The sequence below is a fragment of the Dipodomys merriami genome, unplaced genomic scaffold, assembly GCF_024711535.1.
Source record: "Dipodomys merriami isolate MVZ:Mamm:240054 unplaced genomic scaffold, mDipMer1.0.p SCAF_171, whole genome shotgun sequence".
NCBI lineage: Eukaryota > Metazoa > Chordata > Mammalia > Rodentia > Heteromyidae > Dipodomys > Dipodomys merriami.
In genome coordinates this window covers 433153-447293 of record NW_027203060.1, presented here as the reverse complement: position 1 = coordinate 447293, position 14141 = coordinate 433153, and the positions used below count along the sequence as shown (strand labels likewise).

General features: G+C 38.6%; 1 protein-coding gene across 1 annotated transcript in view; it reads left to right on the top strand.

Annotated features, from left to right (window-relative positions):
* Positions 1 to 14141, top strand: part of Shroom4 (shroom family member 4) — a 216970-nt gene that overhangs the window by 102415 nt on the left and 100414 nt on the right. The window contains exon 2 of the mRNA XM_070025724.1: positions 12636 to 12787. Coding sequence (XP_069881825.1) covers positions 12636 to 12787 — 152 coding nt within the window. The remainder of the gene's footprint in view (positions 1 to 12635; positions 12788 to 14141) is intronic.

The window sequence follows — 14141 nt, the reverse complement described above, 5'->3', positions numbered from 1 at the left end:
TCCTATAGGAACTGCAGGCTTAGGTGGCAATTATATAGAAGGATGGTAGGCAATGAGATGCTTCCTTTCTGCTCCTTCATTTCCCACTGGTCACAGGAGTTAAGTGAAGACCAGAAGTTCAAATCATTGCTAAGGTGCAGGGACCTGGACAGGGGCAAAACATGTTTTGGGAGTGGAATGCAGTTGGCCAGCTTTGGAAAAGGGCAAACCCCCATCTCTCCTTCCACAGCTGGTGGAAGGACATGGCTACCTCTAAGATGGATGGGTAGTGTTCAGGCAGCAGAGTAAGGCCGTTCTTTGGAGAAATGGCCTTTCCACCCTCCATCCCCAGAAGAGTGCTTTTTGTTAGTACTTTTTCTGTCAGAAGTGACTAATGTTGGGTATGTGCATTCTTTAGAAACTGTCTTTGGCTTTTTGCATAATGAGTTATAAATAAATGGCTTCAGGGAACCAGCAATAAGCTGGTTCAGATTCCTGATATTAATCACATCCTCTTGGGCTAGAAAGCTGAGTCTAACTCATCCACAGTCAGCTGGAAAGTTAAAAAAAATGGTATTGATCAACTTGAGGAAGAGTTTTTGTACCCAGAAATGGATTGATACTAGAGAAATAAAGTTACATTAATCCAGGCTACCTTACTTACATTGCTCTCTAATAATCAGATGGAATTTAACATGCATTCCTGTTTTAATTCAGGCATTATGCACAGTTCATAAATGCCAGTGAGTTGATATGTCCTCTTTATAGTGTGGGCACACTCATGTATGCATCTATGTATACATGTGTGCACACATACATGCCTCTGTGTGTGTGTGGTGCTAGAGATGAAACCCCTGGCCTTGCTTCTACCACCAAACTACACCCCCCCCAGTCCATAATGTTTTTGCATTGAATGGTTTATAAAAGATTGCTTGTAGTCTTTTCTGGCTCCTAGGCTCACCTGCTGGATTTACTCACAATACCATATTCATATTCAAAGGCATCATGGACTTTCTGGTTTATCCTAGACTGTTTTGACACCATACAAAGGAACAAATCATGGTTGTATATAGTAAACTCCGTGGATGACAATTTCTTCTAGAAGTCAAGGGCTAAGACTGAACCTTTCTTCTGGTTTCCTCCACCCCAGATGAAGAAAATCTCCTTGAGCTCTCACTACTACATCAGCTTTGTAAATGTCTTTGATCATTTCTCCCACTGAGGGCCTTATCTCATCGGACAGCCAAGAAGCAAGGACCATCAATCAAAGGGCAATAATAATGCTGAGGCAAAATTAGTTGCTTGGGTGGCAATAGCCTAAAGAAGTTCAGCTTTTAGGTGTAGGCTGCAGGACTTCTGAAGACGGTAAGGAAGAGGCATCTGAAACAGACCTGAGTAATTGCAGTGGATGGCTCCAATATTGGGCGAGGACTGATTCTGTGTTTAGGATATGTCAAGATAGAAAGTGGTTGGAGATTAACAACAAAACAAAATAAAACTTTTGACCTTAACCAGTTGGCAGGTAAAAGAAAATGAAGTGTTGCCCTTCGTTTTCATGTCCCACTGAAAACATCCACCTGGGGAGTAGGGTAGAAATGGAAGAATAATGTCTCAGAGCACAGAAGAGCCCTGGATGTGAACATTCATAAATTAGAGTCCTATTGTGGAGATGTACTTTTAAAGGGAAATGTTTTGCCTTGAAGAATTCTAAGCTGTATACTCTAGAGATCTTTATTTTTCAATTCTTTCTTAAATTAAAGAATAATTTGCATACCATAAAATGAACAAATCCCAATGAATTTTAAAATATGTATGTCCCCAAGTAATCAGCAACCAGATGAATATGTGTAATATTTCCCTACCAAGTTACTCATGTGCCTTTCCAATCTCTCTCCACAGTTAACTCATTTTCAGAGTTATCGGCATTTATTAGGTTTTTTTTTTCTGTTCTTGACCTTCATATAATATGGAACCATACAGTAATTTGTTTTTTTATATTCTTGGCATTCATGCATTTTATTGCATAAATCAATAATTTGTTCTTTTTTATTGCTGTGTAGTGTGCCATTTTGTGTACATATATGTTTTAATGAGACTTTGGATTCTTCTTAGTTTTTGTCTGTTATAAATCTATTATGAACAAGCAAATATTACTTTGTGCTGGTCCTGGGGCTTGAACTCAAGGCTCTATCTCTGACCTTCTTTTTGCTCAAGGCTAGTGCTCTACCATTTGAACCACAGCTCCACTTCCAGCTTTTTTGGTAGTTACTTTTATGGAAACATGTATTACTATTTTTTGACAGTATTGGGTTTGAACTCAGGTTCTTCACTTGGTAGGTAGGTACTCAGTCATTGGTACCATGCTTCCAGCCCTTTTTGTATTAGTTTATTTTTTTCAGATAGGGTCTTGTCAGATTGTGAGCTTGTCTGGCCAACCTCAGACTTTGATGCTCCTATGCAAGCCATATAGCATAGCAGGAATTACAAATGTGAACCATACCTATCCTGGGCACATTTCATTTCTTTCTCTTGCATGTTCCTAGGTGTGGAATTGCTTGTTGTACAAGTAGGTCACCAGTGTGTAGTTGTGTAATTTTACACTCCCACAATATAGAGAGTTCAAATTGCTTTGCATTCTTGCTAGTAGTTAGCATTTTCAGTATTCTCAATGTTAGATATTCTGCTGGATGTGTAGTGATAGTTTACTGTGATTTAAGGTCGCGTTTCCTTGATGAAAAATTGTATCCAGCACTTTTTCATATGCTTATCGGGCATCTGGCTATCTTCAGTAGAGTGCTTATTTACATCTCTGCTAAATGTTAATTGATTACTTGCCTTCCTCATCTTGACTTGTAGGATTTTTATATTCTAGATATGTGTATATTCTAGCTCTTGGTCAGGTATATGTCTTATAGATATTTTCCATTCTAGACTATGGCTTGTCTTTTCACTTTTTAAGTGACATCTTTGATGAGGAAAATTGTTATTGTTGTGTTGGTGAACTTTAGTGTGTTATGTTTTCTTTTATGGTTTCTGTTTTTGTGTCCTGCCCAAGACATCTCTGCCCACATCAGGGTTCCAAAGAGCCTGACCCTGGTGGCTTATGCCTATAATCCTAACTAATCAGGAGGCTGAGATTTGAGGATCACGGTTCAAAGCCAGCCTGGGCAGGAAAGTCTGTGAGACTCTTATCTCCAATTAATCACATAAAAAGCTGGCAGTGGTGCTGGGCTCCAGTGGTAGAGCATTAGCCTTCAGCATAAAGGAGCTCATGAACAGCACCCAGGCTCAGAGTTCAAGCCCCAGGACCAGAAAAAAAATTACAAAGATATGCTCCTATAGTTTTAGCTGTCTTATTTAGGTGCACAGTCTGGCTATTTTTTAAGTAAAAATTTTTTATCAGTAGAGAAGATTTAAAAAATATGTGCCCAATATACAAATTTTTACTTATGGAGAATATTATGTACTTCCAACAATAGTAACAATACATATGATTAATTATTAATTAATATATTAATACATATTGATTTTTTATATAAGCATAAATATAAACAGAGGTTCCAATGACTCATTTAGTGTACAACTTAGAGTAGTCCAATCTGGATGCCATTGTTCTACACATCTAAATATTAGCATGTGTGAAAAACCCTGATAATATGAATGTCAGCAGAAGACTTCAGTATAAATAAATAGCTAGAGTTTTAAAATGTGTAACAAGGACTTTAGTGAGCTTATCTGCTAACAGTGTAAGACAGCCTGGGCTTACCTTGCTGCAGTCACGTTTGTCAGTTCTTATCTAGCTCACTCAGGCTTCAGGGCTATCTGCCTTGGAAGGAGCAAAGATAATCTCACCTTTGACTGTTGACATCAGTAGTGCTTTCACATCCCTATCCAAAGTTCTATGGCTGAGCTTGGCACTGGGCCAACTGAGTTTTGGGCATAGATGCTTAGAATTTAACTTGTGGTCATCCCCAGAGAAATAGCATGATTCAGAACTTTGACAGTCTTTGTTGTGTGGATTAGTAAACTAGATGATTATAAAGCAGCTGGGGAGGAAGGTACTAGCTGTAGGGCCACATGAGGCTGTGGGGCACAGAAGTTCCATTGACTGAAGGTCAAGGATATGAGATAGCCTGATCCATTGTGCTTTGCACTCCTGGGGCATCTGTTTCTTGGCTGGTGGAGGTAGGAATGGCCTTGCACTTGGTATCTATTTCTTCACTATAGCTACATAACCTAGCCTATGTGTAACTTTTTAATTGATTGTTGGTTTGCATTCACTTTTATTTAAGAGATTGGTTTTTGTAGCTGAGCTCCAGGGGGCTCATGACTATAATCCAATTTACTCTAGAAGCTGATATCTGAGGATCACCATTCAAAGCCAGTCTAGGCAGGAAAGTCTGTGAGACTCTCATCTCCAAATAGCCACTGAAAAGCCTGAAATAGAGCTGTAGCTCCACTAGCCATGAGTAAAAAAGCTCTGGGATAGCACCCAGGACCTGAGTTCAAGCCCCAGTACTCACATGCACACAAAAAATATATATTGATTTTTGTTTTCTCTTTTGCCTTTTAGGAAGCTGGGGGTGAAGTAGAAAAAAATGAAATGAGATATCATAGACTTTAAAAAAAAACCCAAATGGCTTTGGAAATTTGAGAAGGATTTCTAAGGTAGGGAGTTGCTGAGAGAGACAAGTTAGGGCAGCCAGTGTCTGCAACCTGGAATCAGAGAGTTGATAGTCATCATAAGGAAACTGCAGTGATTTAAAAGCCCACATCTCTTCTGCTCAGGGCACCCTGATTAATGTCTTCTACCATGAAGAGATTCTAAAAGATACCTGCAAGTGAGAAAGGAGGTAAGGAAAACAGTTCACAGAGAGTAGACAAATGAAGAGAGGAACTGGGGGAGAAGGCAGTCATGAAATTCAATGTATATCCTACAAATTAAGAAAACTGAAGGAAGGGCTGGGGTTGGGAGGTATAGGGGACAATGATGAAAGGGATGACATTGATAAAATGCATTATATTCATAAACTACTTATAGATAAAAACAATTATCTAAAAAAACCCAGCTCACTCAAGATTTCACAGGAAGCTTCAGAAAGACTAAAGACTTCTGTGATACACTGTGGGTGGGACTGTAAAACAGTGCAGCCACTATGGAACTCAGATGGAGGTTTCCTAAAAACCTAAAAATAGATCTTCCTCTTGACCCTGTCATACTACTCCTAAGGAATGTATGCCAACATACAGTTGGGATAGCTACATACCCTTGTTTATAGCAGCAGTATTCACAATAGCCAGAATATGAAGTCAGCCTAGATGCCCGTCAGCTGATGAATGGGTAAAGAAAATGTGGTATAGATACACAAAGGAGAATGAAATTGTATTGTTTGCAGGAAAATGGATGGAACCAGAGATCATCATGTTAAATGAAATACACCAGACTGAAAAAGTCAACTATCATGGTTTCTCTCTTGTATATAGAAGCTAGTCCTTAAAAATAAATGTCAGGAATGTAAAATCTGTTTGTGGTTAGGTACCAGAAAGAAGGGGAGAGCGAAAGAAAGGAAAAGGTACAAGGAAGTTGAATATGGTTGAAGTGTTTTATTCACAAATATGAAAATAGAATCCATCATGTTGAATTTGCTTTAAGAAAGGTATGGAGGGACAAGGGGGGAGTGATAGGGTAGATAGATTTGATCTCACACACTACAAACATATATGGAAACATCACAAATGAAATTCCTTTGTACAACTAGTATATATTAATAAAAATAGACAAAAGAGAGGGATTTATCCATTCTTTGATGACCCTATTTATCAACAATTTTCCCAAAGCCAGCTTATCATCATCTCTAGTTTTTCTCTCTATAATTTCCCAGAAAAGATTAAATTGCTGAAAAGATATTTATAGTGTTATTAAAAGTTTGAAAATCCTTCAAAGATTCTAAAGAACCTCAAAGAAAAAAAAGCTATTTGTGTGTGCATATGTGTGTAACAAATTGTATTTCAGGTGAATCTTTTCTATCCATTTGCAAAAAAAATACATTAACAGTTATAGACAGACATGGTAGTAGGTATCTATAATCTCAGCACTTAGGAGACAGAGGTAGGTTGGATCTTGAGTTTAAGGCCAATCTTGGATACATAATGAGACCCAGTCTTTTAAAAGAAAATAAACCAGAAAAGCCAATTGCATTTTTTTTAACTATAGATAAACTGGTAGAGATAGGAGTATGTGTTGGGTTGCTAATTAGGCCAGAATTGCTGAAAACTAGGAACGTTTCAGTCAATGTTTACTTTTTCTACATTTCTTTGAAGAAAGCAGAGATATTCACAGTCATATAAAGCATTTTTCTCATTATTTTTAGTTGCACAGAGTATCATGATATTTCCATACATACATATCATGTACTTTGATCATATTCATACCCTCTATTACACTTTCTTTTTCCCGTTCCCATTCTACATGCCTAACAGTCCCTATTTTATTTTTCATGCCCTTTTCCTATGCCCCTTTCTTTTGGCTAGTCCTGGGGCTTGAACTCAGGGCCTGGGCACTGTCCCTGAGCTGCTTTTGCTCAAGGCTAGCACTTTAACACTTGAGCCACAGCTCCACTTCTGGCTTTTTCTGTGTATGCGGTACTGAGGAGTTGAACCTAGGGCTTTATGCATGCTAGGAAAGCACTCTACTACTAAGCCACATTCCCAGCCCCTTTCCTATACCCCTTGATTCCACATGAGAGGAAAGGTATGATACTTGTCTTTGTGAGATTGGCTCATTTCCCTTAATGTGATGATCTCTAGTTCTATTTTCCTGCAAATGACAAAAGTCCACTGGTGTTCATGGCTGAATAATATTTCATTGTGATATATACTATATATATATGATATACTATATATATATATATATATGATATATACTATCATCTATTGATAGGCACTTGGGCTGATTCCATAACCAGACTGTCATGTGTAGGGCAGCAGTAAACAAGGGTATGTAAGCATCTCTGTGGTAAGCTAACATAGTTCTTTTTGATATATACCTACAAGTGGTATATCTGTATCTTGTGGAAGTTCTATTTTTAGTCTGTTCAGAATTCTTCATACTGATTTCCATAATGGCCATGACTTATTTACATTCCCACTGTGTAGTATATAAAAGTTCATCTACACCCTCAGTCTCAGTTTGGTTTTCTTGAAGATAGCCATTCTGACAGGAATGAGGTAGAATTAAAATGTGGTTTTGATTGGTATTTCTCTAAGGGTTACAGATGCTGACCATTTTATTCATGTTTTTGGTGCCAGTACTGTGGCTTGAACTCAGGGCCTAGGCATTGTCCCTGAGCTTTATGCTCAAGGCTAGCACTCTACCATTTCAGCCACAACTCTACTCCTGGCTGTTTGGTGGTTAATTGGAGATAAGAGTCTCAGGCTGGCTTAAATACATGATCCTCAGGTCTCAGCCTCCTGAGTAGCTAGGATTATAGGCATGAGTCACCAGCACCCAGTTCTTCATTGATTTTTAATGCTGCTCTTACACTGTTGTAATAAGCATTTAATGCTTGTTGATTATTACTGTTGCAGATGTTTTTCCTATTAAATTCAGTTAAAAATATATATCTTATCTAGTATTTCATCCATTCATTTTTGTATATCTCCTAAGTATATTCAGAAGAAACAGTAAGTATCTGCTTGTATCTGATTATATAGAAGCTACTAGAAAGCCAATGGTCCTGCCAATCCTACTTTTCTTTGCCTTTTACTCTCAAAGGTCCAACTTGTCACTTTGTTGTCAGCTATCAGAGAACTTCATGCTTCATTGGAAACCCATCAAACATCTCCAAACTGCCAGCTCATTAGCACAAAATGGGGCTTCAGTAATCTTTTTCTCCCATTGTCCCAACTATGCCTTATTAAGTGTTCCAGCATTGGTGGACCACTCAGAAACAGTGAAGATAGACCAAAGGGAGTTGAGAGATGGCTGCTAATTACTCAGTTTTGCAGGAGTGAAACATGGGTAAAGGTAAAGTACAATGGGGAAAAAAGCCAGGATTATCTATGTCAGCGGGAGAATAATGCATGACTTTGCTAGCTCTTTACAAGTCACTGAATGTCAGAGTTGTCCAAGCCCAGGGTTGTCAGAGCTCCAGGAGATCATCTAGTCAAGCCCCCACATTTTACCAGTAAGGGTAGAAGAGGCAGTAGGGGAAGAAAGTGACTTGTCCAAGGTCATTCATTTCTTACCCGTTTTCTAGACACGAGCTGGCTTTTGATTATATAACTTCTATGCCATCAATTCTGAGTTACACGGGCTACTCACCTAGGCCAGTGATCACTTGGATAATCCAAAATGACACATAAGTTAACCATCGTTTACACTGAGCTTTGTCATGTGTGTTTACACCAACAGTCCAATACATCTGGCTCAAATCTGAGAATTCACAACATTTCAAATGAAATAGGATAGCCACCCTGAAGGTCTGACTCAGGAAGAGCTGGAAAACGAGCCAGCCTGGCTGAATGGACAAGCATCTTATGATGTTATACAGACCCCACAAAGGCTGTGTGAATTTCAACAAGTTGTTATGATTCGCACCTTTCCTGGGCCCCAGGCGGAGAGTTGTGGAAAGGGGGAAAACACAGCTTTGTAAACTTGTAAAATCTTTAAAATATACACATATTTAAAAATACATCAAGATTTAAATATATTTAAAGCATAGAATAGGGTATATCATAGAATAATATAGAATATAATAATTATTCTATAATATGACATATAATTATTATATACTATATATAACACATATAATATATTGTATATAATGTATTCCATAATATATTATATTAATTATATGTTATATAAGTATATGTAATAATTATATAATATATTATAGAATAAAGCATATTGTAGAATTTCCCTTCCTCTCTCTGATTTATTCTTCTTCCTTTTCTTACCTTCTCCTTGCAAGGAACATGAACATTTGCTTTGTCTTCTATGTAAACAGATGTATGGTTGAGCCACTGACTTGAAGAACTCACTGTCAGGAGGCCAAACAATAAATGGAAGACTGAATCTCAGGAATGAAGATATAGGGGAGAAGATGGACTAGTGAGCAAAAAACACTAAAAGGGAAAATATGTAGGGAGGAGTAAGGAGTCAGAAGATGTACAGGTCAGTAAACACCCTGCATCTGGTAAAGATTTGTTTGAGCTCTAGTCCAGGAGATCTTTCATCGAATGGAATCTCTTTTCCTGATATAGACCCACCGAGGCTCTGGGATTGTGCTGGTTACCAAAAGTCCCTTGCCAGAACATTTTCATACTTGTACTTAAGTGGCATTATTACATTTAACATGTCTTCCTTGGGGAAGATGCTGCTGGTGACTGGAAAGTGCCTTGGAACAGAGAAAGGCACAATTGGCAATAGCTAGAGTTCAAGACAATCTCTGCTAGGATTTGCAAGTATCAGCTAAAATGACAGGAGGGAATGCCTGCTGGAGCTTCTGTTGGAGCAGGAATTGATCATTTTAGTTTACATGGTTTTTGTATTTGTCCTAGAATAAACAGATATCTTGCTGATGGAACTGAGTGCTTTTTTAACCAGAGTTGGCACTTACTTTAAAAAGTATTATTATTATCTTTAAATAGTTGCACAAAGAAGTTAGCATTTAACAAATAAGTTTAGAAAGATAATACCTGTTAAAGGGAAAACTTGCTATGGATAAGAGAAATATAGATAATTCAGTTGTATGAATAAAAGTGAGGATAGTGAACATTAACAGGAGAAAGTTATTAGCATTCATAAGTTAGATTCTCTCATTTGTAGCTGGATGCTGGTAGCTCTTGTCTGGAAATCCTAAACTACTCAGGAAGCTGAGGTCTAGAGGATTGTGGTTTGATGTCAGCCCAGGCAGAAAAGTTCTCAAGTACCACCTCTGAAAATAACCAGCAAAAAGCAGGGCTGGAGGTGTGGCTCAAGCAGTAGAAATCCAGCTGAGCAAGTAAGCCAAGTCAAAGTGAGGTCCTTAGTTCAAACCCTAGTACTGCCTCAATCAATCAAAATCAATCAATCAACAGGTTCCTATTTGTGGTCTTTTATTTGGTTCAGAAAGCCATTTCAAATGGCTGGTCTCATTGTATCCTCCATATTTAAAGTTCTGCCTGGTGCTGAGGGCCTTCCAAGGATGCTAAAAGAATGAGTCACTCAAAGACAACTTCTGAAGTTCAACTGTGGCCCTTTGCTTTGCTTTTCCCTGCAGGCAGCAGTATTTGTAATGACAATGGAAGTAAAAGTATAATGCTGATTAATTTACTGAGAGTTGCCCCCTATTTACCAATATTGGTTTGTTTTGTCTAGAGCAGTGGTCTAGAAGTGGGATCAAAAGTATATCTAATGTCTTTTGGCTAGCCTATGATTTGTCACACAAAGGTTAATTTAAAAAAAATGTTAAAGTCAGGTGCTGGTGGCTCATGTCTGTAACCTGAGCTAGTCAGGAGGCTGAGATCTGAGGGTTCAAAGCCAGCCTGGGCAGGAAAGTCCATGAGACTCTTATCTCCAATAAACCACCAGAAAACTGGAAGTGGCACTGTGGCTCAAGTGGTAGAGTACTAGCCTTGAGCTAAAGAGCTGAGGGACAGTGCCCAGGCCCAGAGTTCAAGCGCAAAGACCACCACCACCAACAAAATGTTAAATTAATAACAATCCATTTAACTTAGTTCAGTTTCTTTGATGGAGTTTAAAAATTCTTGAATGAACATCTCCCTCTGAACTCAGAGCTGTTGTCTGCCAAATTGCACATAAACTACCCAATCTAAAGTGTTATACTAACATCTGCAGGGTAGGGACAAATTTAGGGGATGCTATAAAATTCTGAGACAAATATTAGAACAACAGTAGAAAGCATATACACACCTTCAGCAAAAATCAATTCTTAGTTGCCCCATTAAGAATATAGTTTTTCCTAAGGTCTACATGATTTTTAAATTAACATACATTAGTTGTACAAAATGGTAGTTCTTTGTGCCATTTCCATACATACATAGAATGTGTTCCAATCAAACTCATCCTGTCTATCACTGTCCCTTGCCCTCTCCTCATTGTTAAAACAATTTCAATTGTTTTCATTGGTCTGTTTGCAGATATGCAAATATTCATCCCTATTTATCCTCTTTGCTTGCCCTCCCCCCTCCCACTGATACCCCTTATGAAGATAGCATATAGAATCACGGTGAAAGCTGTTGATCAATAAGGGGCAAGGAAAGAGAAGGCAATGTGGAGAGAGTTATTCTGACTAAAATATAATATATGTACATCTGACATACCATGGTGAAACCCATTGGTACAATTAATAAACACTCAAAAAAATGAATGACAGAAAAGGATTGCATGATTTATTTAATCATCCTTAACTCTTCTGTCCCCTATATACCAACCAAAACACTCCTGATTATGTTGGTTGGATCTCAGTGGACACAGTGACATCAGCCAGTGATTTCCTTCTGATGCTAGAAGCAGGGAGCTATGTTCATTCTATATTGCTCTACTGTACCACTTGGTATGTTGCCCTGTACATAATAAAAATTCACTGAATACTTGAAGAATGAGTTCATGGGTGATGAGACAACTCCTGACACTGGATGGAATCCATGGTCTAATAAGGAGAAAACTCGCCTTTGTAATAAATGGAATGTTGCATGTAAAATAGGCCATTAGCAAGACCCATTTGGGGACATTCTGATTTGCATTTACCTACCTTTCAGGCTCTTACCTCTGCCTTTGCTTTCCATAACTCCAGCCTGAAAACTTTCTCACACGGACTGCCCTCCCTGGTCAATGGGAATGTGTAGGATGTGGAAAGTAAATCCTCTGCATTCCCAATTATTGCTGAGTGCTCTCTGGGTGGCAGATACTAGAAATGCTATGCTGGGAACTTGAAGAGAAATAGATAAATGGTAACTACTCTGTGTACCTAACTGTATCTTTTGAACTTACAGTCCCACTTTCAGAATACCGTAGTGGGTCATCTTCAAGGTCTTTCAGTGTTGACTCCCTTGTTACTCTTGAATCCTTGCTTATATTTATTAAGAAGTCACCACTCCTAACAACTTCATACATCAATAACCTTGTGAAGTAGATATTCTTATAATCTATACTTTAAGATTGAGGTAACTGAGACATAGTAACTTGCTCAGGATTACAGAGATGAAAAATAGTAGAGCCAGAATTCAAAGTCAAGTTTATCAGACTCCAAAGCTTTCCCAGAGATAGGAAAAGAATTGGCAACGCATACTGGAGCTTGGCTCTTTTGATTTGTGTGCACCCTGTACAATGCTTTGCTGCTACTTTTGCCACCCTGTGAGCTTCCTTCCAAAGCTCCCTTTGCTTTTTTAGAGGTGCGTGTCTTCCCAGATGGACTCTTCATTCCTCAAGGCAGGGATTGCATTATTTGTGTCACCTCTTTCCTCAAGGGCTTGCCCAACCTTTGCTTTCAGTAAACAATGACCTGTGATCAACTCCTCAGCTGCTCCGGAGCTGCCTGGAGCCATTCCCCAGTCTTATTTGTGACTCCAATGTTGGGAGGAGCCAGAAAGTAGAATTAATGGGGAAGAAGTCCCCTCACCACTTGCTTTCTGTTTTATTCTCTACAACACAGATCGAAGATGGAGGCAAGGCAGCCTTGTCCCAGAAGATGAGGACTGGTGATGAGCTGGTGAATATTAATGGCACTCCATTGTATGGCTCCCGCCAAGAGGCCCTGATCCTCATCAAAGGCTCCTTTCGGATCCTCAAGCTGATTGTGAGGAGGTAAGGCACAGACTGTTCAAGAGGCTACTAAAACTGCTTGGTTGGTGATAAAGCCTTAATAGAGTCACATCTTTATCATTATCATTTAGGAGAGAGGCAGTTCATAATGATCCTAATTTTTGTAGAACAAATGAAGCAAAATGAAGAGGACAAGAGCTTTAAAGCCTGACATTGCTTCGTACTAGCCATACCCACTTTTCATCAGTTTATTTTGTTTCTGTAAAGACTTGGTTTCTTTATTTGTTTTTCGGAGAACTGGGTGTCTCGGTACAGATCAAGGGCCATTTTTTTTTTGGTCTCCTCTTTCAGAATGGGTGGCTGCTATTCAACTACATATCAACAGACATTTCAACACATCCTGCTGCCAACTCGCGCAGGCAGTCTGGAGTCTGGGGTAAACTCTAAGAAACCTGTCCCCAAGGAGTGTACAGTCTGACAGGGAAGAAAAAGGCACAGTTGTGCTAAGTTTATTAGCAGCACCTTTTAAAAGAAAGTATTAAAGGAGGTTTCACAGGGTGGTGTGTGATTGTCAAAGGGATTGTTTAGACAGAAATTCCTATTTCTATTCCTATGAAAAGAGATCACTTCAGATGGGCTTGAGAGAGAAGAGGAGGTGGAATCTGAGCCAAAAGGTGGGTAGAATTTGAACACTAAAGCATCGGAAAGGGAGACATTACAAGTAAGTGGAATGGTGTGAGATTGATGAAGGAAAAACACAGTTGAAGACAGTCATTCTGCTGCCACCAAAGTATCTTCCCATTAGAAAGCTTTCCATATTGTATGTGATGTTGATGATGAAGCCCAATCGTCACATATTACCATCCAACTATTCCTGCCTTTCTTTCATTTTCTTGCTGAATCTTTGCTTTACATTTCTGGAGCTTAGATATTTTTAAATTTTCTATGGGATGGTTTCCTTTGTCCTTATGCACATGCCAACATTTCTCCATCTTAATTATCATTTTTTAAGAAAATTATCTTTAAGTAGTTGTACAGAGGAGTTGCTATTTCACAAAGTAGTGTATGAATATCTTGATCACATCTTAATTATTTTATGGGACAAAATTATAAAAGCAATATCCTATAAGATTGCTTCTTACAAATGTACTCATTGCCTTACTCATGTAACTGTAACCCCTCTGTACAGCATCTTTACAATAAGATAAAATTTATATAAAAAATTACTTCTTGCTCTGGTTGCTGCTCTATTTTCTTCCTTTGATGTATACTTAGCTTCAGAAGCAGAGTCTGTACTGTATGCATTGTGTCTACTTTTGTGCTTGCCGTTTAGCTTTCCAACTCCTGCAGTTTGAATTTGGCTCCCCAAACTCCATTGAAATGACTCCCAGAACAT